Here is a 27,625-nt window from a genome sequence, read left to right on the forward strand (position 1 = left end):
TAACCTTTAATTTTTGATAAGTATTAAAGGGAATTTTGGATGTTTTAAATTATAATATTTCTAAAACTTATTAATAATCATGATTACTAGAGGTTGATATGAATTTATTGGATGATTGTTGAATATACTAAAGATTCGAATATTTATATATAGGTCTAAACATTTTTGGAGTGTAAATATGCAACTCCATGCTTTAAAAGGTTGTACATTTTTAATCCCCCCATTATTAATGTATGCATCGCACCTTAAATTTAGCACAAAATCAGGTAATAAGTAATTTGAAAAAAACAAAAAAAAAGCGTGGACTGATTTAATTATCGACGCGTCCAGCCCGGACTGCCGAATAATTTAATACGTTAATTAAAAAAAGCAAAAAGGTTAATTTACTCATTTAAAAACCTTGTGTTACGCCGAAGAAAATCCTTGACCGTAGAGATCTCATCCGACGGTCTTCAAAAAGCGCACTCTCGAGCTTTGTCTCGTATAACAGCCGTCTACTTTGTTTCTCTCTCTCTCTCGATCATTCCGCTTTCCCTTTTCCTCACTTATCCGCCCCAACACCATCGCTCGCTTCCATGGCTTCTTCCACCGCCAGTCGCTGGTTTAGGCCCGAGGTTTAACCTCTGCCACGATCGATCTTCGTGGATCGCTCGTTTTATTGTGCTTCTCCTCCATCGATTTTCTTTCCCCCGTGTCATGTCACTGCCGATGCTTTGATGCGTCTTCTTGGTCGCGCGCGCTGACGACATCGCTGTTGTGGTGATCAGGTGTACCCGCTGTTTGCGGCGGTCGGGGTGGCGGTGGGGATCTGCGGCTTCCAGCTGATCCGCAACATTTGCATCAACCCCGAAGTGAGGTGAGTCGCCGGTCATTGCACTTTCCCTGATATTTTCGATCGCAAGTAGGGTTTCTTGATCTTTTTCGTGCTGTGATGTCTGGATCTGGGCACCACGTTGATCGTACTGTCGACCTCGAGAATTCTATTGCTTCCGATAGGGATTGTATTTTGGTAGACGTAGGAGTTAGGCGAGCTTGATTAGGGCCCTCTTCCGCTTCTCATCTCCGCACTCACGTTCCTGTCCTCATTTATATTATTTGGTGCATCCAATTCTGTTTGTCTTCCATCTTCTCCATTCTGGTCTACTCCACCCACATTTGGGCCGATAGTTTACTGTGATTTCATCTTGAAGGGCAAGAAGAAGATGTTGTTAGGAACAGGAAGGTATTTATTATTATTATTAGGGCAATTTGTTCATAAATAACTCGGATCATTTTAATTCATGATTTAGAAAAATTGCCATCTTGGATACTACTGATACTGACAAGGTGTAAATTGTAATAATATGAAGAGAAAAAGAAACACAGGTATGAATTGTAATTCTTGGAAGAAAATAAAAACCATGATCCACAGGAACATAGGACGACACAGAATTATTATTTTTTATTTTTCATGGATGTGATATTGTTCATACATTTCTTAAATTAGCAGGGAGCATATTTAGACAATCAAAAGTAGAGGATCAATTAATGTTGATGCACTTAGAGTTCCTTGCAACTCAAAGTGATGTTTGATGAGTATGGATGACTTGTGAGGATTTACCTTTGTGTTAGCTAGCCCCCATTCCGTCAGATGAAGGCTGTTGTTGTTATCATATGACCTTTCTCATGTAATTTTATTATGACATGTACTTCACATACGATGTTGTCGATATCGACCTTTTTTCTTCAGTGACATAACACATGCGAGCCTCTTGATTTGTCCCACATAATCTTCTGTTGATGTTGTCTTAAAATTCTCAGTTTGGTCTAAGAGATTTGTCGACCAGTTCCCTCGGGCATTCTAGTTGATGAGTGCCATGGTTTTCTCTGTTAATGGGCCTAGTCACCTACCTCTATATGTATTCTGTGTTATAACCTGATCTCATGGATAACTAATCTAATCTGATTGACAACTTGTTAACCTATGCCACTGACCCAAAAGGATTAACCCGATAAATATATGTAGTCTGTATTAGATCATTTCAAATCTCCACTAAATTGGGATGCAACATTTTGTTTGTGAACTTTATGACTATCTACTCAAGTTTTCTGTCATGAATGTGCATCCGATGAATTCAGGATTAATAAGGAAGGCAGAGCCGCAGGAGTGCTGGAGAACTATGCAGAAGGAGAGAAATACGCAGAGCATAGTCTCCGAAGGTTTGTTCGGAACAGAAACCCTGAAATCATGCCAGCAATTAACAGTTTCTTTACTAATCCGAGCAAATAAAGCATTCCATAGCGGAGCAGCTCAGCATGATGGATCTCAAGTTGGCATTCGATATACTATGGTTGAAGACCATGGTTTAATATTATTCAATGCTTCAGTGAGATGGAACTGAATTCTGTGTGTGCAGTATGTATATTTAAGATGCTGAATGTGTCTGAATTGTTGCGTAATAATGTTCAATAACCTGTGATGACCTTTTCGCCTCTATATTGAATCACATTATTAGTATAATGCATTGAAATCATATTTACTTTAACACATTTCGTTTAGAAAGGTGGGAAGAAGTTACAGAAGTTTCTTAGATACACTTTGGCTTCCAAGATGGTAAGTAGCTTAATCTATTTTCAATTATGGTACTAATATTTTAATTTTTTGTTCAATGATATTTTACTATCATGTATGTTCATTGTGCAGGTTATGCCATTTGATTTGCGACCATGCCACCGATCTTCTTTTGTGATGGACTTCATGGATATTCTGTGTGGGTCATTTTTATCTCATGTAAGTCTAAATCTACTGATATCGGTATTCTTGAGGTTTCTGTATAGGTTACAAATATTGCTTTTGAATATTATGATGCTGGAAACAGCCACTGTTGAGCAGCATGCATCACGAAGTTGGAGCATTGACATGTTTGTTGGGCATTTCATTGCATAATCTTACATATAATTCCATCATTTTCTTAATTTCCTTGAGATAAATTAAAAATATTTTTGTCTCCAGGTTTTTGTTGTATGCTTTTTTACCATTCTCTTTGACAACTTCCATAGTTTTTAAAGTCTTGTTAACTAATATAACTCCTCTACTACAATTGTCTCCCATATTTTCTTCACCTCTCAAATTTCTTCTACTAGAATGGCCTCTCATTTTCTTCATTTTCATCTGTAAACTTATACAATTGCTCTTAAGTACCTCACTTTGTTTGTTTCTATTTAAGCATAAATGTAAGGTTAACATATTCATCTAAGCTATCTTGTTTGTCTTGACTACTAGAATCTCTCCCCATAGACGCAGTTGAGGATGTTCAACATCAGATCGTGCTTGTGCAATTGGTGCAACATTACTAATATCTAAAAAAACCAAGGTACCAAGATGTTCCCCGTGATGTTTATTGAATATTTTAATTTTTTTAAAATATTATTTATTTTATAAATATAATCATTAAAATAAAAATGACACATCAGATTGTATCAATTTATATTGTCTAAATTTAATAGCAAAAATGACAATCCAAAATACTGAGTTAATGACTATTCCAACCTTTACAAAATTCATAGATTATATTAATAAAGAAATAAACGTAGGAGGACGGTGGAGAGGAGGCTATGGTTTGTTTTGGGGTCGAGGGGGGGGGGGGTGGGGGGGTGGTGGTGGGGGTGGGGTGGGGGGTGGGGGGTGTGGTGGGGGAGGGGAGGGATTGGTTGGCTGGGGAAGAGGGAAGAGGAAGGAGAGAGGGTAGGTCTCTAACGGACTCCGAGGGAGCTCAATGTGTTATGCGAGGAGAGGATGAGGGTTTGTCGTGGTAAGGTTGGGGGAGATGCAACACCCAAGGAGGGCGAGGGAGTGGAAGAAGAGAGATTCTGAAGAAGAGCTCATCAAAGATTGCACTAATTTTTTTTTCTTTCTTTCATCCAGAGAGAAAGATGTCGCCTCAATGATTATATTTGGGTGGAGATGCTAATCTGGTTCGATCGAACTAGAATCAATAAATAAAATTGAATTAGATTCAACCTAATCCCATTGTCGGCTCAAGCACGTGCCTGAGCTACACTCTTAATTGAATGAGCTTGCTTGGACACCTTAATAGGTGCTCGGGCCACACCTCGTGCCGAGGCAAGTGCCTGATGATTTCAATGCATTATACTAGTAATGTGATTCAATATAGAGGTAAAAAGCCCATCACAGGTTATTGGACATTATTAAGCAACAATCCAGACACATTCAGCATCTTAAATGTACATGCTGCACATACAGAATTCAGAATTCAGTTCCATCTGCGCATACTGCACACACATTCAGCATCTTAAATGGACATACTGCTCAGCTATGGAATGCTTTATTTGCTCGGATTAGTAAAGAAACTGTTAATTGCTGGCATGATTTCAGGGTTTCTGTTCCGAACAAACCTTCGGAGACTATGCTCTGCGTATTTCTCTCCTTCTGCATAGTTCTCCAGCACTCCTGCGGCTCTGCCTTCCTTATTAATCCTGAATTCATCGGATGCACATTCATGACAGAAAACTTGAGTAGATAGTCATAAAGTTCACAAACAAAATGTTGCATCCCAATTTAGTGGAGATTTGAAATGATCTAATACAGACTACATATATTTATCGGGTTAATCCTTTTGGGTCAGTGGCATAGGTTAACAAGTTGTCAATCAGATTAGATTAGTTATCCATGAGATCAGGTTGTTATAACACAGAATACATATAGAGGTAGGTGACTAGGCCCATTAACAGAGAAAACCATGGCACTCATCAACTAGAATGCCCGAGGGAACTGACCGACAAATCTCTTAGATGAAACTGAGACTTTTAAGACAACATCAACAGAAGATTATGTGGGACAAATCAAGAGGCTCGCATGTGTTATGTCACTCAAGAATAAAGGTCGATATCGACAACATCGTATGTGGAGTACATGTCATAATAAAATTACATGAGAAAGGTCATATGATAACAACAACTGCCTTCATCTGACGGAATGGGGGCTAGCTAACACAAAGGTAAGGTAAATCCTCACAAGTCATCCATACTCATCAAACATCACTTTGAGTTGCAGGGAACTCTAAGTGCATCAACATTAATTGATCCTCTACTTTTGATTGTCTAAATATGCTCCCTGCTAATTTAAGAAATGTATGAACAATATCACATCCATGAAAAATAAAAAATAATAATTCTGTGTCGTCCTATGTTCCTGTGAATCATGATTTTTATTTTCTTCCAAGAATTATAATTCATACCTGTGTTTCTTTTTCTCTTCATATTATTACAATTTACACCTTGTCAGTAGTATCCAAGATGGAAATTTTCCTAAATCATGAATTAAAACGATCCGAGTTATTTCTGAACAAATTACCCTAATACTAATAATAAATACCTTCCTGTTCCTAACAACATCTTCTTCTTGCCCTTCAAGATGAAATTACAGTAAACTATCAGCCCAAATATGGGTGGAGTAGATCAGATGGAAGACAAACAGAATTGGATGCACCAAATAATACAAATGAGGAGGACAGGAACGTGAGTGCGGAGATGAGAAGCGGAAGAGGGCCCTAATCGAGCTCGCCTAACTCCCTACGTCTACCAAAATACAATCCCTATCGGAAGCAATAGAATTCTCGAGGTCAACAGTTCGATCAACGTGGTACCCAGATCCAGACATCACAGCACGAATAAGATCAAGAAATCCTACTTGTGATCGAAAATATCAGGGAAAGTGCTGTGAGCGGCGACTCACCTCACTTCGGGGTTGATGCAAATGTTGCGGACCAGCTGGAAGCCGCAGATCCCCACCGCCACCCCGACCGCCGCAAACAGCGGGTACACCTGATCACCACAACAGCGATGTCGTCAGCGCGCGCGCCCAAGAAGACGCATCAAAGCATCGGCAGTGACATGACACGGGGGAAAGAAAATCGATGGAGGAGAAGCACAATAAAACGAGCGGTCCACGAAGATCGATCGTGGCAGAAGTTAAACCTCGGGCCTAAACCAGCGACTGGCGGTGGAAGAAGCCATGGAAGCGAGCGATGGCGTTGGGGCGGATAAGTGAGGAAAAGGGAAAGCGGAATGATTGAGAGAGAGAGAAACAAAGGAGACGGCTGTTATATGAGACAAAGCTCGAGAGCGCGCTTTTTGAAGACCGTCGGATGAGATCTCTACGGTCAAGGATTTTCTTCGGCGTTACACAAGGTTTTTAAATGAGTAAATCAACCTTTTTGCTTTTTTTTAATTAACGTATTAAATTATTCGGCAGTCCGGGCTGGACGCGTCGATAATTAAATCAGCCCACGCTTTTTTTTTTGTTTTTTTCAAATTACTTATTACCTGATTTTGTGCTAAATTTAAGATGCGATGCATGCATTAATAATGGGGGGATTAAAAATGTACAACCTTTTAAAGCATGGAGTTGCATATTTATACTCCAAAATGTTTAGACCTATATATAAATATTCGAATCTTTAGTATATTCAACAATCATCCAATAAATTCAGATTAACTTCTAGTAATCATGATTATTAATAAGTTTTAGGAATATTATAATTTAAAACATCCAAAATTCCTTTTAATACTTATCAAAAATTAAAGGTTAAACATAAGAATTACTAACTTGTAAGTGTGTACAACATTTTGGATATTTATATATATATATATATATACCAGCATCCATAGGGTAAGAAAAAGACAAGAAGAATAGTATGTGCTGATCAGATCAAAGAAGCACTCACGTGCACTTTTGACCAAACAGCCTTGTCCGCGACTGTATCTATATAGCATTTAAAACAGGAAAGGAGATGAAACATGATGTGTCACATTTAAGCTATAAATGTGTCGCAATATTCCGTAAATATCATCTGAATTGACCTCATGTATGTCATCCTTGGCGAGAAAGGAATCGCTAAAACTATAGATACATCATGACATCCAAATAAAAAATAACGCTAATATTCCACTAAAGATTGCAATACAGAAAGGTGCAATAAAAACTCACTCTACAATGCCTTCCTGTCTCCTTCAACACCATCGGTTCCCTACTTCAGCAAGTCTAACTGAAGAACTATCAAGTCTCCAGCTGGTTCCATACGAGCTCCTGCCATTCATCCGAGAGGAATTTCAACTTTCTGAGTCGTTTCGGAACCTGCGAGCTCGATCTCGCCAAGAACTTTGTTGCATCGCAATCACCTGCCACATTAGTAGAAGGATTACCAATCATGTGTTCTTTGGAGGCCAAAGATTATGGAAGGCTTTACCTTGTCGCTTACTAGAGAATCCGTGATAGTCTTGTCGCTAGCATCCTCTGTGACATCAACATAAACAGATTCCATTTCAAGAACTGGGGAATCAGCACATGCTCCAAACAAGCACTTGCCAAGGCACGAGGTGTGACCCGAGCACCTATTAAGCAGTCCAAGCAAGCACTTTCAATTAAGCGCTGCTCAGGCACGTGCTTGAGCCTGGCAGGCGACTTAGGCATGCACTTGAGCCAACAATGGGATTGGGTTCAATCTAATTCAATTTTGTTTATTGATTCTACTTGATCGAACCTGATTAGCATCTCTTCCCAAATCTAATCATTGAGGCAACATCTTCCTCTCCATCGATGGATGACTCCAACGTCTTTCTTTGATGAGCTCTTCTTCTCCCTCCCCCTCCTTCGGTGTCGCATTCTCCCCCTACCTCGACCTTGACAAACCCCTATCCTCTCCTCCTTGCATAATGCGTTGAGCTCCCTCGGAGCCCAATAGAGCCCTCCCCTCCCTCTTTCTCCCAAACCCTCACAACCCCCTCTCCTTCCTCTTCCCTCTTCCCCTCCCCTCCCTCTTTCTGCCAAACCCTCACACAGAATATTCATGAAGTCCATCGCAAAAGCAGATCAGTGGCATGGTCGCAAATCAAAAGGCATAACCTGCACAATAAACATACATGATAGTAAAATATCATTGAACAAAAAATTAAAATATAAGTACCATAATTGAAAATAAATTAAACTACTTACCATCTTTGAAGCCAAAGAGTATCTAAGAAACTTCAGTAACTTCTTCCCACCTTTCTAAACGAGATGCATTTAAGTAAATATGATGGGCCATACTATACTCGCAAAAGCATTAGATGATTAGAACATATAACAACTAGGCATCATTCACAGGATTAAAGTAGGAAATCTACCAATAAGTTTCTACGAAAAAGAAAAATGCAACATGTAGTCTAACAGGTATCTTTACACAATTTTTAGACAAGACATTGATTAACAAAAACATGAATTCAATAAAATATACAGAGAAGTAACTTCCCCTGGTTTTAGAGTAACGAATGTTGAAAGCTAATTTAAAGTAATGTTCGGGCTTCAACCTAGAAGGATTAACATGTTCCAAAAAAAGAATTGCGTATTAACATATTCAGTCCATTCACATGCACACATTCATACAAATGATGCAGACATTTTAATCGCATTATGTTACCAAAATCAGTTCTTATACACCCAAACTCTATGCCCATATTCACATGGCTTTCTTCAAAAGAAAACTCTATAATGACGAAAACATAGAAGTCCCACAGGTCTCCTTGAACGAGAACATTCACTGTAAGAATAGAAAAGCAGTGGACGTGACTACCTAGGTTCTTGAACTCATGCTACAAGAACGAGATAGATGGAGAGCAAAAGGCTGTCCTCCACCACCAATGCGGACCTCACCGCCCGCCACAGGAGCATACTGCTTCCTGCACCCAGGGCAGCGTCCGTCTGCCTCGAGAATCCGTTTGTGGCAAAACAAGCAAAGGCGAAAGCCACAGTTACATGGGAGGAAGCTCGAGTCAGTTGGATCCAGGTCCTCATAGCAAATGGGGCATGAAGACGGTGTGGAGAGGATGCCATGCTGTGCGCACCCGGCTGCAGCAAGGCGCCGCTCTGTGCTCACCGGCAAGCTCCGCTGCTTTGAAAGGTTGGGCAAGCTCTGTGGGCGGGAAGCATCGTCTGGCCTCCAAGCTCTGGGCACCATCGGCTTAGCAACAGGCTTTGCCAAACCCTCATGGCAATCTTTGTCCATGCCACAGGGAATTGACTTAGAATCTGGGTTTCCGGCGACAGGGTTCGAATTGGGTTGTTCATCGACGACAGACAATGCATCAGCAAAGGCTTCCCAATCGTCCATGCCCCCTTTCTCATCACCTCTCTCCTCACAATCATCTTCCTCCTCTTCAGCATCGCTGATACTTCTCGAGGAGGATCCATAGCTGCTTAAACTCTTGACACTATCGTTTGGGCATCCATTCATGGTGCTGCCATGAGTTGGAGAACCGTCCTCGCTGTCGTTAGAGATCGATCCATCCCGTTCCGCTACAACCCGATGCTCCTCCTTCTGCTCCTCTTCCTTCAACCTCCCGTTCGACTTCTCAGAAGGAACCGGATGACGGGGAGGGGACGCAGCGGGCGGCCGCCTGCTCGTCACCACGCAATCCTTGTTCCTCACTGCAGATCGGCAAACAAAGCCGAAGCAGGACCCAGTTTTTAGAGCAAGAACATCAAAAACACAAAAACCCAATAAACAAAGATCGATCGATCCTCCAAGTAAACAAACCAAAATCCCCAAAAATCCACAATCAAAACCCTAGCGCCAAATCAATCGGGTGGGTACCTTGCGAGAGCCACTGCTCGCGCCGCGCGTCGAGCTTGCACTGCTTCAATTTCGCGGACCTGTTAGTCTAATCGTCACAAAATATGACGTCAGAAAAGCAATTGAGATCCAATGTCGAGAACGAAGGAGGAGGGAAGAAGAATCGGTACCCTCTTTTTCCTGGCGACGTCCCGCGACATGGCGGTGAGATAGGCGTCGTCGGCCACGGCATCGGAACCCATCTCCTCCTCCTTATCTTCCTATGGCTTACAAGAAACCTCCTCTCTCGCGATCGAGGGGTGAGGAGACGACGAGCGACGAGACCAAATCGAAACTGTCAGCCAAAGAGCTTGCGGTTTGCGCTTTCTTCAAGTCTCTTCCTTCATTTCGGTCCAGAAATATTTATATTTACTAAAATATCCCTAATATTTTACGGCATTTATTATTATTTTCATAATCTGCTTAGTCAATTCAGTTACCGACACTCATATCATCATCACACCTACCGGCGTAATTATTGGAAGTCATGTGGGCCCTTTGACAACCATCTGGAAGTCAGCCATGGGCCCCACTCTGAACCCAACTGCGGGTGCAGTCGCACAGAGGTTGTTATTGAGTTAGAATCACACCGATTACGGGCGTAAATGAACGGTCTTAATCGAATTAATATGGATCAAATCTGAGTTCATGATCCTTATGCCATCCGAGCGGATCCGGGTTCAACTCATCTGCACGGGTTATCGGATCCGCTGATACCGCTGTGAGATAAATGAACCGTATTAATGTATAAACAACGGTATTTGGTTGGTGATGGGATAAGTACTCCGATCACAAAGCATACCAAATTGGTGGGGCCACCATGAGAAGAGCGTACACTTATGACTCTTCTTGCTTACGTCTGCAATTTATGTAAATGTGAGCTGGTTTAGTGTGATCTTAAATAAATAAATAAATATATATATATATATATATATATATGAGTTACATGTTAGAATTCATATGATATGTTTATTCATAATAAATTATTAATATAATGATACATATAATTTAAATTTATTTTAACTCTTATAGTTTTAATCATAAACCACTTAAATCTTTATGATTTATTTATATCTAAAATAATCCTTATATTTTTTAAAAATATAATATATAAATCTCTTTTATTAAATTTAAGTTAATAGACGTTAGAGTTTATTTACACTACATGTTGACTCATAATAAATTATTATTATAATTATACTTATAATTTAAATTTTAAAGTGTGTTAAGGTTTATCTTGTTGAGGAAGATGAAGGAACGGAGGTCATAACGATAAATGAAGATAGAGAGGTAGAGGTAAGAGAGGTTGGAGGCAGAGGTAATGAAGAGTTAGACCATCACGTCATAAGAATGGCGAGTGAGGAGATAGGAGAGGATGAAGTAAGAGTTGGTGGGGACGAAAATATCCAAGAGAAGAAGGAGATATCAAAAGGCTAATGCGTATCTAACGTCAGATTAGTTGATGAATATCCACTTTATGCATGACCAAAAGCTCATGAGCTCATTGTTAACATGGGAGAGATGGTATGTGTATGATGCTTTATTAAATAATAATGACTCAGGATTTGATCATTTTCATGATGATGTCTCCTCCCGTTATTGATGATAGTCTTTTTCTAAACTTAAATTATATATGTTATTGTATTAAATGATTTATTATGAATCATGTTTCTAACTTAAACTTGATGGGAGAGATTTATATGTTATATTTTTAAAAATATTGAGATTATATTAGATATGAATAAATTATAAGAGCTTAACCGATCAAAATTATATATGGACTAAAATAAATTTTAATTATTTTTTAAATTTAAATTACATCTATCATTAATAAAAATGATTTATCAGGATTGATGTGCCCACGTGTGGATTTTCTTGTCTCGTGAAGTTCAGCAAACACGAAACTTTTACCGGGTCCCATCATCTCAACGTGAAGCTCCAGCTGGACACGTTGGGCCCGTTGGAACCACCGCGCTCCCTGTTTGTTCTAAGACGGACGATCCGGATCCATCGAACGAGCCATGTCGGGATCCCGCAAACAGCACTCCGTCCGTTTGGGTACAGTGTCGACGGTCAAACGACCATTACTACGTTAAAAAAACTAAATTACCCTTCTGCATACTCGACGCACCTGCGCCAGAGAAATAGCGGGCCCCTTGGCACCACGCCAAAGATCGCACGGGTATAGAGGTAAAAATACTCTTGCTGAGGTCATCAGTCTTCTCCCCGTTCGTTCTCCGTTCCGCTACTCACCGATTTATATCTCTCGGCTCCTCCATTCCTCGCCCCTCCTCCTCCTCTCTAATTCCAGTCAATTCCCAATCCTGGAGACTGAGCGGCACAAAAGGAATGGCACGGTAAGTGGATTCCATCTCAGATCTCCTCTTCTCCTCCTTGCAGCTACCGAGTGATCTCTGGACGCAGCGGTTTATCGATCTCTTCCTGGCCTTGTTGGTCCCTCTTTCATGGTGGATTAGATCGATTGCTCCTTTCTGTTTGAGGTTACAAAGCGGGAATCGGTCGATAAACCTCTGCATCCGGACTTCAGTGTACATCCATCCATCAGACCTCTCGTTCCCTCACTTCGCTTTGGTTTTTCCCTTAAATTTCTGAGATAGATGATTGGGGACTAAGGAAGTAGTTCGAGTGAGCTGTTAGCGCTGTTTGATGTGATCCATTTGATGCAGATCGTGATTGATTTTTGCAGATATGATGAAGGTACTTCGCAGATCTTTATAGTTGATAAATGATAGTGTCACCAGAAGTAAGATCGTGGTGAATTATGATGATGAATGGAGAGAATATTTAATATGCTCGATCTATGGTCTCCTTATGCCTTTCATTTTGCATCCACGTTTTTGATTCGTTTTCCATTTCATTACCATATGATCTATACATCTTTGGTGGAAAAAAATGTTCCTGGTCCTTGCTGACGCATGTAGTGGGGTAAATGGACAGCAGTGAGATAGAAATCTTTGTTTAGTACGGAAGCTGGCTTTATTGGTTAGTTTGTCAAAAATGATTGATTGGAATATATTCTGAGATGGCTTAAACTTGGTTCTGCGAGGAATAAATGGGAAGATAAAGTAAAGCTGGTCAGATTAGTGTGACATAAAGGCATGGTGTCCTATGAAGATGATCGAGATATATTCCATATTTCGGTCATATAAAGCTTAGCTACAGTAATATTTTTCTCTAAATTTCTCCCATTACATAGAGAACAAATTCAGGATCCCTGAGTTTTACCCAATACGAGATCTGGTGTACCTGTTGCATGTTTAACTCACAACATGAGAAGTCTTAGCCTCGTATTTGGAAGTCAACTTCACTGGTTTTGGAAGATATCTTGTGCTACCTCGATTGTGAAATCTCATGATGCATCCTTACAAGTTGTGGATGCAAGAATTTCCCCTTATCAGACAACTATGGTTGAAGGAATGCATAGCTGACACTGAAACCTCTATTTTTATTATGTTTGTAATGCTTGTAGGTGTATCTGTATTAATCTATTTAAACATGAATATGTAAACAGGAAATGATACAGTAAATGCATATTTGATTTGAGAGTATGATATGTTGGTGATATATGTCTTTCTTTGTGTGTATTATGTGAAATAACGAAATTCCAATGACTGTCTGAATGGATAGGACTCTTTTTGATCTACATATGGAAATATTTGCATTCATATTAATTCATATACTTTTGTTAAATCACATGCATATAACATAGCTACCTGTTTATAGCATGTCTATTGTTGGATATGATTTGACTTGACTGCCTGGGTTTTTGTATTGCATTCTTGTTGCAAAAGCAGAACTTCCTGTGTTTGTGAATTTCACTACCATGCATCCGGAAAGCAATTAGTCGAGTACACTAATGCACTGAAAGTGTGCCAGGCTTTGATTTTTGGGTAACATGGGTAATATCCTTGATATGCTATAATAGACAAGGTGAATGAGAGTAAATTATAACCATTTTGAGAGATTTAATGTCATCTATCTATCCGAACTTAGTTTTCCTCGATGTCTAAAGGGTCATAGCATCATGTATAGTTCTTATATATTTTGTCTAAGTTCCAGTTGAGGCCCAGAAAAGGTATGGCAAACATGTAACAATGAGCAAAAGCTGGTGGGTGGAGTACAAACATGGTTATATTCAATTATTGTCTTTCTTATATTTTCTTTGTTTGTCTACTTTCCTAGCCAGATTATTGCCTTTTCTATTTATTATATAGAAACTAGAACAATGTTACATGCTAGGGCATGGCTGACTAAACTTGAACACAATATTCCTTTTGTATTTATCGGTATTCACCATATATTAGTTGGTAGATGAGTCAACTATGTTTCTTGAGGGCAGCTTATTTTCTTCTGTATATGTAAAATGTCATGCTAGTACTATTTATTCTTAGTCGAATGTAAAAGCCTTCTTGTAGTTAGTTATCTTTTCTCCTTCTGTATGCTCTTATAAATCTTGATAACTGTTAAAGGGCATCATGTCATTTTTATCTTTTAGAACATTGGAAAGGAATTGAAAGCATGACTAATTATACAAGTCATTCATTTCTTTTAGTTTACTAAAACACACATTAGTTTCTTCTAATTTTATATTTGGGCTACCCTCCTGCTAACTTAATTTTTAGATTATGCATATTGGTTTTCAAGTTCAATTACTTTTATTTTTTAATAGGCCTATATGGTCTGGCACCTTGCTAAATGCTGAAAGAGCTTTGGGTTCTTTTCAATCGATGAAAACACACAAAAAACCAAAGAACCAATAAACTCACCGTCCTGATCCTAGTTTCTCTTCAAATTTTATCTTTGCATCGTTATAAGATTCAGTTATATGGCCATTTGACCCTCAATTTTGTGCACCTTCCTTCAAATGAATTTGAAAAGTATGATTGGATTTCTTTCAATCATGGGGATCAGTTAAAAACATAAGTTCCGCAGTCTGCAAAACTCTTTTCTGAACAAATCTATTTCCTCTACTGGTGTGATGGCATCGGGTGCAGGTTCAACTTTAGATTCTAGAATTTGATACTTCTATAATTGATTTTGATAATTTTAATGATTCATGGATACATGATTGACAATGGAATTCATGGAACTTTTGGTAGTTATCTGGCCAATATAATAAAGTAAAAGTGTTAAGTTTTTCTATTACACATATTTATGATATTCTCTGCCAGCAAAATTGGAAATTTTTGTTACGACAATCTTTTTTTATTACACATGCCATTTGTCACCAACTTATCAGGCTGATCCTATTGTGCATGAATGGCTTGCTCATCAATCAGTTTTGCACATACCATTGCAGTCATGTGTTCCCTGTCAAGCGTGCAGGCTAATTTGTAGAGACATGTTTTACTCGACCATGTTTCAATTCTAGGCCATGCTAAAGAATAAAATCTCTCTCGACAAATAGAATATTATGGGTGTGATCTGAAATGCTGACAAGCTCTAATCTCTGGTTAGTGAAGGGACCTTCATTTAGTAGCTGAATGATTTAGCAAAGTTGTAGTTGACACTGCAGAACTTTCTACAGTGTGGCCAGTGATACATATGCAAGCAATAGGAACTGCTGCATAATAGTTTCCTTATTGCTAGCTCCAAGTGATGAATATGGTGCTCAGCCATCCTTGTATGCCTTCTCAAGATTAATATCATATGGCTCTGCGTATCTTCTTTTCTTCTGCACATGCTCATTAAGATCCCAGTCCTGTTTGACATGACTTTATTGCTACTGCTCTTCTGGCATTATAGTGAAAGCCAAGCCATGAGACTGATTGTGGACCACTTCTACAGCATTTTATGTTGTACTACTTCAATACTTGTTCGACTGTTCGATGCAGTGGATTGATTTCTTAGCAGTGATTACGGGTCCTCCCTGAAACAGTCATTTGTTCTGTGACATCAATGCAGCAGACATGTTAAAAGGTATTCCCGAACTTGCATTATATTATTAGTTGCTTTACCTTTATGTTTAAATATGTCCCTTTTACATTATCTGGTCAAGTAATAACGATTTTTCAGCAACAATATTCCCTATATTTAGTGTTATAACATGTATTAGGTTTACTCCGGCCTCCCAAATATGGCCGAGGAAACAACAGTAGAAGATAATGTAGATGTTCTTTAGCAGGGAAGAGACTCAGGGATGAAAGAGGCGATGCATCCCAGACGCTATTAATGGTTGTCCTCATCTAGCTTTAGCTGGTCTATTAGACGTAAGTTATCTGAAAGAAATCTGATCCGCTATCATCCCTTGTCAAGAAGGGTGAGAAGACCGTCAAACGTTTATTGTATATTTATTTACCTCGGCCTAATGCTGGGCTCAAACCCAACTCCTTTGTGAGCAGAACGAATCGGGCTCAAACAACTAACTACAGTATGTTAATGTGACGCTACATGAGTTGGGCTAAAGCTTCGCACGTTGCGGATCAAAGCTATGCCTTTGTGTCGTCCGGGGCCAGCGGCGGAGGTTGCCGCGGGTGAGGAGCTCCCTGTCGTCTTGGGTGGTGATGTCAGACATGACGATGACTCCGTGGATTACACCACCACGATAAATTTGATTTAATCCCTTTCGCCCCGTTGATGCTCTTTGATTGATTCCAGTGGCTTATCTTATGGTGGAGCAGTTTCCGAACAAGCTGGTAGAGTATTGTCTCCGCAAGTAGCGGTCTCCACTTCACCGACTAGTGACTGCATGATACGGTATGAGAATGAATTTTGAAAATATAATTATATTTACTGGAATAAATTTTTAGGATAGAAAAGAAATGAACTTATGATAATGTTGAGAAATCTAGGGATGACATCATATGCGAGAAAATAAAAATAAAATCTCTAAATTTTTCATCGATTGTTCGTTGTCGTGCGAAGATTGGTATGCAAAAATCGTAAAACTTAAAACTACGTATATGAAAGATTGTATTACCTAGGGAGATCGTATATCCCTGAATCTCTACAAATCTCTAGGAGAGGGTGAAGGAGGAAGTGTTCTCCGCTCTAACGGTGCCACATAGTAGGACTGCGATGATGCTCCTCAAAATATCAAACCTGTTATCTGAGGAGGAGAAGGAGAGGAGAATATAAGAGACAATCCAAAAAGGCTATGACCTATGAACCATTGGTTCTCTCGTATTTATATAGGTCCCTTATTAACTTAACCCTAATGGATCATGCCCTGTTAGGTATTGGATCTCTATCCAACTACCTAAGCCTATTAGATTAGTGGATCTTTATCCAATAATATCTTATTGACTTTTATTAGATCTCATTTATAGGATCCAATAATTCATGTGCTTATTAGATATCCAATAAGATAGGGGCTCCGACGGATATCTCATATCCGAACCTCTACTCATCGTAATGCCTACCATATGTATGTGATCGTCTAGGTCAAATATCGAGCTAACTGTGAGTCATACCTGTTAGAACTCATTCTGGCTCAGTGAATTATTATCTCCATAATAATTCACTCGACTCATCGACTATGGACGTATTAGGCCACTACGCCGTAGTCCCCAAATGATATAGGAGAATCCAATCCATTGGACCTGTCTGTCCTCAGTTGTCGTATACCTATAGTCCCTCATCCATCTAATATCTCAGAAACCGTATACTGGGCATGGTGTTGTCAGACTCGTATGGTTTCTGCTCGAGTCTCACTCTAATCGGATTCTTTCGGATAACTCTTTCTCTCTTAATCTGAATGACCTTGGCCAGGGATTTATCTGAGCAAGAATACATGAGATATTCCTCTTATGACACCAAGAGTGGATGATCCTCTATCGATACTCAATAGTCCTCGTAAGGTTGGCTACCACTCCCGATGACCAACTATGCTAGATCTGAAACCTCCAAACCTATAAGTCCGGTATCAAAGAATAAAGTACTCATACAGGACATCCTTGGTGTCTCAAGTCTAAGGACCAGATACACAATTGAGACTATGAAATCGTTGTTTGACAATAAGGAATTATCAACCATCCAGCATTCCGTAAGCGGATCAATTAGTGAACTCATTCTCCAATAAGCACTTGTGTTGTATCCCTAGTGTCCCCACATGAGCAGCTATGAGACCAGCTGTATCCATCATATGGACAGGTATACAACACACTAGTCTGTTCGGTTATTTCGATGTCCCTCTCGAGTAACTTATAACCAGGATTATTTAGGATCAACGAAACGGTCTCATTGACGTGATCTCATCACGATCCGATTCTCATTGCATAGATCTATGTATATCACAATATATGTATATGCAACAATCAATATAAAGTGATAAAGTGCTAAAATATAATAAGCAAAAAGACTACGTGTCAAGTCACACGTGTCATCACTCACATGATTGGATTGTATGACACCTATGACTAGCTGATAATACCTTAATAAAATAAAAAATAACTCATTACCAAGTTTAAAATCATAAAGGGATACAGAAAGTTTATCATCTCAAAGATAATAAATAAGGATACAGAATAATTGAAAACAAAAGACTCACCACTAAAGGAAACATCCAAGAGATACATAGTTTAAGAGAGAACTTCAAGAGAGCTTCTGTAAATATCATCAATTTCTAAACTTCTTTCTAACCCCTAAACTTCAAAATAAGTATTAGTGCATAAAATAATCCTTTATACACAAAAAATTATGAAATTAAGTGTTTTATAATTAGTAACTAATTCCTTTAATACATATTTGAGTGGGCTAAGTTAAAGGCTGTGAGACAACATTATGGGCTATAGAGAATACCATAGCATCAGTAAAGTCCACACAAGCTGATTTGTAGCAAATTAGGCACTCCCCTAGTTGAAAAAGACTCGTCCTCACGTCATTGTTTATTTCATCAATATGATTATGATAAGGACTTAAATTAGTCATATTAAATGTTAGGGGCACTCCATAATTTTCAGGTAGCTCAATCTCATAAGCATTCTTGCCAATTCTCTTAAGCATCTTGAATGTACCATCAGCCTTTAGTTTCAATTTTTTAAATTTTCCTATTGAAAACCTCTTCTTCCTTAGATAATCCAGACCAAATCACTTGCATTAAACTCCACGTGTTTTCTATGTTTGTTAGCAGTTTGTATGTACCTCTCATTTTACTTCTCAATAGTTGCTTTAACATCCGTATGCAGCTTCTTTATCTACTTAGCTCTTTCATCAGCATCTTTATGAAATTGCTTAGTTGTAGAATGAGGGACTAAGTCTAAAGGACCAATAGGATTAGCATCATAAATAACCTTAAAAGGACTCTTACCAATGCTATGATGCATAGAATGATTGTAGGCAAACTGAATTTGTGGAAGAATGAGATCTCATTGCTTAATGTTCTTGCCAACATAGCTTCCAAGCAAGTTTCCCAAGCTTTTTTTCATTACCTTAATTTGCCCATCGATTTATGGATGATGCGAGCTGCTAAAACTCAAAGAAGTACCTAGCTTCCTACAAATAGTTCTAAAAAATGAATGAGAAATTTTGAATCTCGATCAGATACCATAGTTCTTGGAATACCATGTAATCTAACAATTTTCTTAAAAGACAAATCATCAATATAAGATGCATCATTTGATTTGTTGTAGGGAATAAAGTGAGATATTTTTAAAAATCTATTAACAACAACCATGATAGAATTCTTGTTACTTTGGGTTCTTGGCAACCAAAATGAAATCAAGATTCACTTTTCTCCCATGGAGCATTTGACACTAGCAATGAAGTGTACAAACTAGAATTTTGACTTCTTATTTTTATTAAATAAGACACTCGACATTGTTTTACATGTCTCTCCGCATCTCTGAACATCTTAGACCAAAAGAAATTTGATTGAATAAGAGCTAGAGTCTTGTCCCTACCGAAATGTCCTCCTAAAACATCACTATGAGCTTCAGCTAAAATTACTTGTCTCAAAGAACAAGATGGAACACATAAGACATTAGCTCGAAAAAGAAAATCATCAAAGATAAAAAATTATTGAAAGGAACCTGATTTGCAATTCTGCTATATTGAGCCATAATCCACATCATTCTTAAAGAGATATTTGAATGTCTCAAATCCAACCACTTTGACTTCCATTACTGATAATAAAGAATGCTTTCTACTTAATGCATCAGCAACTACATTTTAAACATCAGATTTGCGCTTGATTGTAAAGTTATAAGATTGCAAGAACTTCACCAAAGCTGCATGCCTCTTGTTTAGCTTGTGTTGGTGATTAATGAACCTTAATGTCTTATGATTAGAATATAGGACAAATGACTTGGCAAGAAGATACCAACTCCAATGAGATAAAAATCGATAAATGGCATAGAACTCATTATCATAGGTATAATATTTTCTTCTTGTATCATTCAGTTTTTCACTAAAAAAGATAATGAGCTTTCCATCTTGACTCAAAACAGCATCAATTCCCACATTAGAGGCATCATATTCAACCTCAAACACATTGTCAAAATTAGGTAGAACTAAGGTAGGAGCTTCGGTCACCTTTCTTTTTAACATTCAATGGGATCATCAACCTCATTAGTCCACTTGAATTTATTATCTTTTAGGCATTCAGTGATTTGAGCAACAATAGAGCTGAAACCCTTAATGAATCTCCTGTAAAAGGAAGTTAAGTTATGTAAACTCCTCACATCATGCAATGAAGCAAGTGTTGGCTGCTAGTCATAGGTGCCCTACAAACCAATCACGTGAGTGATGACACATGTGACATGATACACATTCTTTTTGCTTATTATATTTTGATAATATCCATGGATCTGTGCAATGAGAATCGGATCGTGATGTCATTTCCTTTTTGCAGCCAACATAATTGATATGGATGTGAATGAGAGATTGTGTCTAACTTCAACTTTTGTACCATCTCTATAGATACGACATTCTCAAAGTTGCCACTATCGATGATCACTAAGCATACCTTGTTATGAGAAGTGCATTTAGTGTGAAACATGTTCTTTCTCACCCAACTTTTATCCTCGGTCACATAGGACACTTGTAAGCTACGTTGCAATACAATAGACAAACCATGATCAGTATAAGTAACTTCTTCCTTAACATCATCATCATATTTTGGTTCATCATCGGCTCTTCTCTATTGATCTTCAACCAAAGTAATAATCCTCCCATCTAGACAATCTGAAGCAATATACCCAAAACCATGACATTTGAAGCATTTCTGACCACTTGGGGTAGAAGAATTATGTGTTTGTTTGCTGCTAACAGATCCTTCACCATTGTCTTGCACTTTTGATACCACCTTGCTTTGACCTGTACCGAGAACTCTTTTGATACCACTTGGGGTAGTAATGTTGGAATTTTCTCTTTTCGTATAGCCTTTTTTTTTTTGTTTGACTCTTTTCAAACTTCTATTGCTTTTCAACTTTTAAAGCCAACTTGCTCACATCGTTTAAAGACCAATATGACTATAGTTGAACGACTTTAGCAATTTTATATTTCAGGCCTCCTAAGTATGTTTACTCTTTTAGTTCCACAAGCTCTCCTTTTAACATGAGATTATCGAATTTTACTGTGTACTCCTCCACACTAAGATCTTTTTGCTTGAAATCATGGATTTTAAAAAAGATCTCTTTCTTGTCTATAGTTGTCAAGTAAATATTTCCTCTTCAACTCACTTTTCATTTTCTCATGATCTTACTCTTCCCCTCACTTTCTCTTTACTTTTTTAAATTTTCCTACAAAAAAGATGCATTCCATTTGAGTTTGAGTACCACAAGTTTTACCTTCTTTTGTTATGGTTTCATGAAAATAAAAAATTACTTCCATTGTATTAAGCTAATCGATAAAGTCATCAACATTGATTTTACCTTCAAACTCCGAAATATCCAATCTTGGGCTGTATTTGTTCTGTCACTCGTCTTGTACTCCTTACCTTGCCCGAAATCTTCTCAACTCCCATGGGTGAGGAGTATCATCATTAGAAGTAAATTCTTGGACATCATTTTCATGTTGGTTGTTTTTACTACGAAGTTCTTCAATGGTTTTATTTTTTTCTTGTAGATAATGTAACAATCTTCGTAACTACAACCTTAACGACTCAACATCATTTTCATGGCTGCTATCTTCATCAACTATATCTTTTTCATTTTACCATGTCATAATCTTTAACCTTTAGCTCTAATACCAAATTAATACGGGGGGTAATGTAGAATGAATTTTGAAAGAAAGCTGATAGTACAATTGTATTTGCTGGAATAAGTTTTTCGGATAGAAAATGAATGAACTCACGTTAATACTTTAATAAAATCGAAAAATAGCTCACCACCAAGTTTAAAATCATAAAGGGATACAGAAAGTTACCACCCCAAGAATAATAAACAAAGATATAGAACTGAAAACAAAAGACTCAAGGAAACATCCAAGAGATACAAAGTTTAAGAGAGAACTCCAAGAGAGCTTATGCTAATATCATCAGTTTCTAAACTTTTTTCTAACCCCTAAACATCAAAATAAGTACTAATGCATGAAACAACACTTCATAGGGAATTACGAAATTAAGTGTTTTACAGCTAGTAACTAACTCCTTTAATGCATTCCTTGATTATGAAGAAAAGCACATTGAAATAGTTATAACTATTTAAAAAATATGTTCATGGGCTGTCATATTTGAGTGGGCTGAGTTAAAGACTATGAGATAACATTATAGGCTATAGAGAATACCATAGCATAAATAAGGTCCACACGAGCTGATTGTAACAAATTAGACACTCTCGTGTCACTATAAGTACCCTCTCCCTCCATCTGACATGTTATTGATCACTATAGTGACATGATCTCGACTTATGTATAATTAATTTATCGTTATATTGATGATTAATAATATGATAGATTCATTAAGATGTAACATTTTGATCCATTTGGGCAAATACTCTAGATCAGACTAAATTTTTTTATATTCAATAATAATTTTTTCAAAGGATTGATAAGAGCATCGGTCATTGAGTAGGTGCAGACATAATACTTTTGAGTGGACCTCTAAGTAGATTTGAAAATAGGGTTATGCTTTTCTTGTATTGGTCTCGAAGGATCAGATGGAGAGGGCCCAAATTGAGGACCTAATTTGCTACTTTAGTATGTATAATGATTTCTAAGATAGAAAGCTTCCAAGTCAGGGAGGAAAGGAGAGGAAAACTAATATAGGGTTTAGCATGACTGCAAAACCTTGTTCAACAGGAGCAAAATATGACAAAGAATATGGAGATTGATTGTTTAATTTTATTTTATGGGTAAAGAAAAAGAAAGGATTATTTTGAATTATGTCTAGTTTCTCTATGTCTTTAATTCAGGGACACAGTATAAAGACTTTTATAGGGTTCATGAGGCTCATGGTCATGATGCTTAAGGTTCTATATCCTGATTTGTCTATTGGAATAGAACGGATTGATTGCTAAATCTTGTGGATAAGTGAGAAACAATAAAGTACAAGGTTGAAAAAAGTACTGATATATGATATTTTCGGATAGAGTTATAATAAATGAAAAGCATAAATTGGTGAGTTGTTCCTCGTTAAGATTTTTAGATCTCTTGGAAAAGATATCCATGATTAGATATTGATCAAGCTTTTACACTATCAAGTTTGTATCATATTCAACTGAAAGAGAGCTATAGGTATTCAATTAAGTTTTCAGAAATTATAATGTCAGGAAATGTATGACAAAATAGTCATCCAAGTCCAAAGCTACAACCAACTTAATAGGGGATAGAGAATTTGATTGTTTTACATAAAAAGAAAGTTAAAATTATCGTGAGATAGGGTTAAAACCAAGATATGTAATACTGTATCGTACCGGTGTTTCGAGATTAGTTCGATACGACACGATATCGGTGTACCGAACGGTATATCAAGGCATACCGAGCGGTACACCAGGGCATACCGAACAATTTTATATATTTTCTTCATTATTATAGCACTGTAGTACTGCTATAATGTAATACTATAGTACTGTAACGGTACCGAGTGATCCGCGTACTGGTATATCATCGGATCGATATGTACCGCCCATATCGGACGGTACCATTCGATACTGCATATCTTGATTAAAACCACCGTATAACACTTTTTCTTGCATATCTTGCAAATTTTGTCTTGCAAATTTTGTGGAGGCTGCATATTCTTTTTCTTCTCCTTCCAATATGAGTTAAAGGGACGAAGAGGGCTAGTTAGTATTTGGGAGGGGTTTTAAGCATACGAGAGAGGGACTAGATAAGGAAGGGAAAGGGTGTGGGAGACACTTGCTCAAGTTCCAAGGGATTGGGTTGAGTCTGCATAATTGCCTTGATCTACTCCATTTCTTGGGTTGTTGTCATGTATAATGACCATTTCTTTAGTGTTTCTTATCCCTAATTCTGATCAGATCGCAACCCATACGATTAGCTACCCAGAAAAGGGTAGCTGATGGAAGAGATATATTTGGTTTTAATAGCTGCAGGGATATCAGTGATCTTATCAAGTTTGGAGAGCTTGATTGGATATTTTAATATTCGGCAGGGATATCTATGAAAATTTTCCTCTAACCTTAATTGCTTGTGCTTAAATTTATTGATATTTAGGTTTGATCTACACGGTAAGTAGGTATTTCTGTTCTTTGTTTCTAAAACCCAATGCCATTTGATTATTACTGAACACTATGATCTTGAAATTATCCTTCATCAAGAGAGGAACAGATGAAGATGTAATGACGAACAGATCCTTCATATAAGTTCAAAATTTAAGCTGAATATCCTGTTCACACTCCATTTTTGGTCTCTCTTTCTTGTGATGGTTCTTTTTTTGCATGTAATTAGTTGGGAAGATAATTGTTATCTGTCTCACGGAGGCATGTTAAATGTGATGGACAGATAATTAATTCCCTTTAGGTTTAGATAAGAATTGATGTCATTTGCTTCAGTCTTTTTCCAGCAAATTCTACATGCATCATCATATTTTGGGTGGGTGCTAATCTTGACCCAAACAATGGTGAGCAACAGCAGTGTCTTAGCATGGATTAAAGAGAACCATCCTCACCTCATGGCTAGAGGAAGGAAGGTACAATGATCTTTATGTTTGACAAGGCATCATTCAGATGTTGCTTGGTTGATGAGGAAATTGTGGACACATACCACAACAGAAGATGTTATTAATATGATCATCTGAGCCTCAGAATGTCTTACAATTAATTACAGACATTGCATTCATAATCAGATCTCAAGGATAGGCAAAAACTAATTTGTTGCAGATATTTCCTGAGTATGTTTCTTGTTATTTTTATACAAATATTTATTATGAGGATGGCACTTAAAATTTTCTGCTGAAGAAAGGACATCAAAATACCAAAGCTTCCATTTCTTCCCTTGTTCTTGTCATATTCTCATGTTCACCAAATCTTTCATAACTCTGGATTATTATATTCTGACCTCAGCTTAGGATGAGAGGGATAGAGTACAATTTACTAGGATGTTTACATCATTTATCATTAAGGTATGGTAGGTAGTTTGGTTTGAATCGGCTCAAAATCGATTAATTTGGTTCGATTAATCGATTTATAATTATAAATAATTTTAAAAAATAAATCGATTTTGGTTCAAATGATTAAATTATTTTTGATAAGAGATCATTTGGTCGGTCGGTCGGTCAATGGTGTGTATCTATACAGTTTTATCATGTTGGAGTATGTAAACTCTAAAAAAACATCTACGAGAATAAAAGAGATTTGACGGAGTTATGAACCCTTGGTTATCGTACTCCTCAATCAACATGGAACTAAACGATCTTATCAATGTGCTCCTCAATCAACATGGAACTAAACGATCTTATCAATTTTTGTTCGATTTGAATTGATCAGTTGAAACGAAGAAGATAACCGATTAAAATCAAATCGATTTTGGATCGATTTGATTTTAATTTAGGTTAGATTTGAACAGCACCTGCAACTTAATGTTGTTAGGACACGTTGAACTCCTCCTGTAAAAGACCATCTCTCCTTGTTTGATCTTTATTCGTTTGCTAATGCTGTAGCTTTCATTTCAGGCCCCTCTTTGCGAATGGCCGATGGACGCCTCTCCGGATGGATGGAAGTACGTTGCAACGCCGAGACTCTCTCACCATAAACATACGTACCTCATAAGACCAGGAAGTCAAGATTCTACGCTCCTAAAATAATCATCAACGTGATGACAGCGGGCAAGCATTATTGAGGTTGTCTCTGAATCACCCTATGGACGAACATAGGGTTCGGATCATTCGGCTTCATCTCATCCCCTACCTCTCTCAAAAATGACTTGGAACTGCACCTCCTAAACTGGAAGTCGGGGGTGGCATCACGGCACCATCCAAAGTGACCTAGAAACACTCATCATATCTACCTCTCTTTGGACCAACACTCGTATCTATCTCTGTCTCTCTTGTTTAGAGAAATCATATCTTTAGTCAAAATATCATGTCTCTTTTAATTTATAATCATATATATATATATATATATATAAAAGCATAAAATCTGTAATATATTATATTATAGTTTTTGAGTGAATCGTAAGATGATGGACACAAATGTGGTGTCACTATAACTATTGAGACCGAGATTTAGCAGACGATTTGGTATCATCCGCAGCACTCCATGCTCTGTGCTTTGCTAATGGAGGAACTCAGGTACGACTCTTCCTTGTGATGCTGAATGCAGCTCGACTTGGGCCTGACCCGATGAATCTGAGCTCCTCTCTCATCCATGAACCAAAGGGCGGGCATCAGTGCCGGGAGAAGGAGATCTTCTCGGTCAACCTGGAAAGCAGAGGACTGCAAGTTCCGTGCCCTTGTCATGGTATCTCCACCACCCTTTTGGGCACATCACATCAACCATTCTCCACCGTTGGCATGTCCCTTCCCTTCTCCCCCACGCTATAAATGGGGGAAGCCCGGCGCTCCTCACTCTCAGCCAAAGGGCGAGGAGAAAGAGAGAGACAGACGCACGCAGAAATGGGAGGAGGTCAGTCGTCTTCCAGGTCTTCTTCCTGCTTCTTCTTATTCAGGTCGCATGGCAGAGACGAAGAAGCTGATGGCGAGCCGAAGTACACGTCGAGGAAGGTCCGGCCGAGCGACGAGGACCGAGGCCGCTGGGTTGGCGAGCCGGACGTGGATGTGAAGGCTTCCGCCTTCATTGCCAAGTTCCATGAGACTCGTTTCATGGACCTCGAAAGGCAAACCATGGTGGTGTGATGTGTGATTCACTTCAGCTTCCTCATCATAGTACAATACCTATGCTCTCTCTCTCTCTCTCTCTCTCTCTCTCTCTATCTTCCTTGTAGTTTGCTTGATGTTGCAAAGTGTGTAGGCTGTAATGATTGATTAGGAGAATAAAACCGTAATTATATTAATTTGTTACGTAAACTGCTGTTCTTGCACTGCAACATTTGCTGTGGATGTCTGCTAAGCAGAAGCCTGAGAGATTGAGAGCGAGTGAGATCTTTGCAGGGGATTTTGACTCGGTAGCAATGGATGACTAATGAAAGACACCATTATTTTGACTTCAGCCACTCCTGCAGTAGTAGTTTACTGTCTGTCATGTAATGATGCAGCAGTGACTTGGAGTTCTATGAGACAAGCGGTTGTTTGGTTATCGATCCAACTAAGAACTCTGCAAGATAGATAGATAGAACAACAATAAGTTATTCGATTGTAGTGTTTGTCTTTAGGACAACATTGTTCTCCTATCTACTGCATTTGCAAGTGACACTGACACCTCTCAATCCCAATGATCCAAGAAAAGGAAAGAAAAAGATTGATAATGGTGGTAGTTGAGCAAATTGTATAAATAGTACATGAACATGGTTCTTGATCACTTTCGAAACTTAAGAACCATAGAAGATTCATTTAGCTTCGTTGTTGTCATCGTCGTCGTCGATGGTGGTGGTGTTGTTATCATCATCATCGTCGTCGTCTTAGATAAAATAAAAAGAAAACTGCTCAATTAGAGTTGGAGCTT

At 38.2% G+C, this 27,625-nt stretch overlaps 3 protein-coding genes and 1 long non-coding RNA gene across 14 annotated transcripts; 2 read left to right on the forward strand and 2 right to left on the reverse strand.

Moving 5' to 3' along the window:
* Window positions 1-464: 464 nt before the first annotated feature.
* Window positions 465-2,500, forward strand: LOC135635616 (uncharacterized). The gene is made up of 3 exons (XM_065146819.1): window positions 465-614; window positions 768-856; window positions 2,119-2,500. Exons 1-3 carry the CDS (start codon window positions 576-578, stop codon window positions 2,267-2,269), a joined length of 279 nt encoding a protein of 92 aa, XP_065002891.1. The 5' UTR covers window positions 465-575; the 3' UTR covers window positions 2,270-2,500.
* A 1,651-nt stretch (window positions 2,501-4,151) lies between these two features.
* LOC135635617 (uncharacterized) lies at window positions 4,152-6,114 on the reverse strand. Its single transcript, XM_065146820.1, has 3 exons — window positions 5,977-6,114; window positions 5,735-5,823; window positions 4,152-4,476 (listed from the first exon to the last, which is right to left on the reverse strand). The coding sequence occupies exons 1-3, from the start codon at window positions 6,013-6,015 to the stop codon at window positions 4,326-4,328; spliced, it is 279 nt and encodes a 92-aa protein (XP_065002892.1). The 5' UTR covers window positions 6,016-6,114; the 3' UTR covers window positions 4,152-4,325.
* A 674-nt stretch (window positions 6,115-6,788) lies between these two features.
* LOC103981317 (uncharacterized) lies at window positions 6,789-9,980 on the reverse strand. Of its 4 annotated transcripts, none has more exons than XR_010495675.1 (5): window positions 9,779-9,980; window positions 9,630-9,696; window positions 7,994-9,463; window positions 7,248-7,903; window positions 6,789-7,179 (listed from the first exon to the last, which is right to left on the reverse strand). XR_010495675.1 is itself a non-coding variant. In XM_065146818.1 (3 exons), exons 1-3 carry the CDS (start codon window positions 9,848-9,850, stop codon window positions 8,610-8,612), a joined length of 993 nt encoding a protein of 330 aa, XP_065002890.1. In that variant the 5' UTR covers window positions 9,851-9,980; the 3' UTR covers window positions 6,789-8,609. The 4 variants fall into 4 exon arrangements, 1 of the variants encoding a protein (XP_065002890.1); XR_010495676.1 differs by having other exon boundaries at window positions 7,248-7,294; window positions 7,542-9,463; XR_010495674.1 differs by having other exon boundaries at window positions 7,248-9,463.
* A 1,889-nt stretch (window positions 9,981-11,869) lies between these two features.
* LOC103981318 (uncharacterized) lies at window positions 11,870-27,017 on the forward strand. 8 transcript variants are annotated; one of them, XR_010495501.1, is made up of 5 exons: window positions 11,870-12,365; window positions 15,456-15,587; window positions 15,793-16,364; window positions 25,678-26,295; window positions 26,383-27,017. It is a non-coding gene; the product is annotated as an uncharacterized LOC103981318 (long non-coding RNA). The 8 variants fall into 8 exon arrangements; XR_010495506.1 differs by having other exon boundaries at window positions 11,874-12,365; window positions 15,793-15,927; window positions 16,010-16,364; window positions 25,678-27,017; XR_010495507.1 differs by having other exon boundaries at window positions 11,875-12,365; window positions 15,790-15,877; window positions 16,010-16,364; window positions 25,678-27,017.
* The last annotated feature ends 608 nt before the right edge of the window (window positions 27,018-27,625 follow it).

The sequence above is a fragment of the Musa acuminata genome, chromosome BXJ3-4, assembly GCF_036884655.1.
Source record: "Musa acuminata AAA Group cultivar baxijiao chromosome BXJ3-4, Cavendish_Baxijiao_AAA, whole genome shotgun sequence".
Lineage (NCBI taxonomy): Eukaryota > Viridiplantae > Streptophyta > Magnoliopsida > Zingiberales > Musaceae > Musa > Musa acuminata.

What these genes read in the sequence shown, in the direction of transcription:
- LOC135635616 (XM_065146819.1), top strand. Translation starts at nt 576, where the DNA reads ATGGCTTCTTCCACCGCCAGTCGCTGGTTTAGGCCCGAG. An exon ending in GTCGCTGGTTTAGGCCCGAG is followed by an intron (nt 615 to 767) that starts GTTTAACCTCTG and finishes TGTGGTGATCAG; the next exon opens with GTGTACCCGCTGTTTGCGGC. An exon ending in TGCATCAACCCCGAAGTGAG is followed by an intron (nt 857 to 2,118) that starts GTGAGTCGCCGG and finishes CGATGAATTCAG; the next exon opens with GATTAATAAGGAAGGCAGAG.
- LOC135635617 (XM_065146820.1), bottom strand. Translation starts at nt 6,015, where the DNA reads ATGGCTTCTTCCACCGCCAGTCGCTGGTTTAGGCCCGAG. An exon ending in GTCGCTGGTTTAGGCCCGAG is followed by an intron (nt 5,824 to 5,976) that starts GTTTAACTTCTG and finishes TGTGGTGATCAG; the next exon opens with GTGTACCCGCTGTTTGCGGC. An exon ending in TGCATCAACCCCGAAGTGAG is followed by an intron (nt 4,477 to 5,734) that starts GTGAGTCGCCGC and finishes CGATGAATTCAG; the next exon opens with GATTAATAAGGAAGGCAGAG.
- LOC103981317 (XM_065146818.1), bottom strand. Translation starts at nt 9,850, where the DNA reads ATGGGTTCCGATGCCGTGGCCGACGACGCCTATCTCACCGCCATGTCG. An exon ending in ACGTCGCCAGGAAAAAGAGG is followed by an intron (nt 9,697 to 9,778) that starts GTACCGATTCTT and finishes TGTGACGATTAG; the next exon opens with ACTAACAGGTCCGCGAAATT. An exon ending in CGAGCAGTGGCTCTCGCAAG is followed by an intron (nt 9,464 to 9,629) that starts GTACCCACCCGA and finishes GCCGATCTGCAG; the next exon opens with TGAGGAACAAGGATTGCGTG.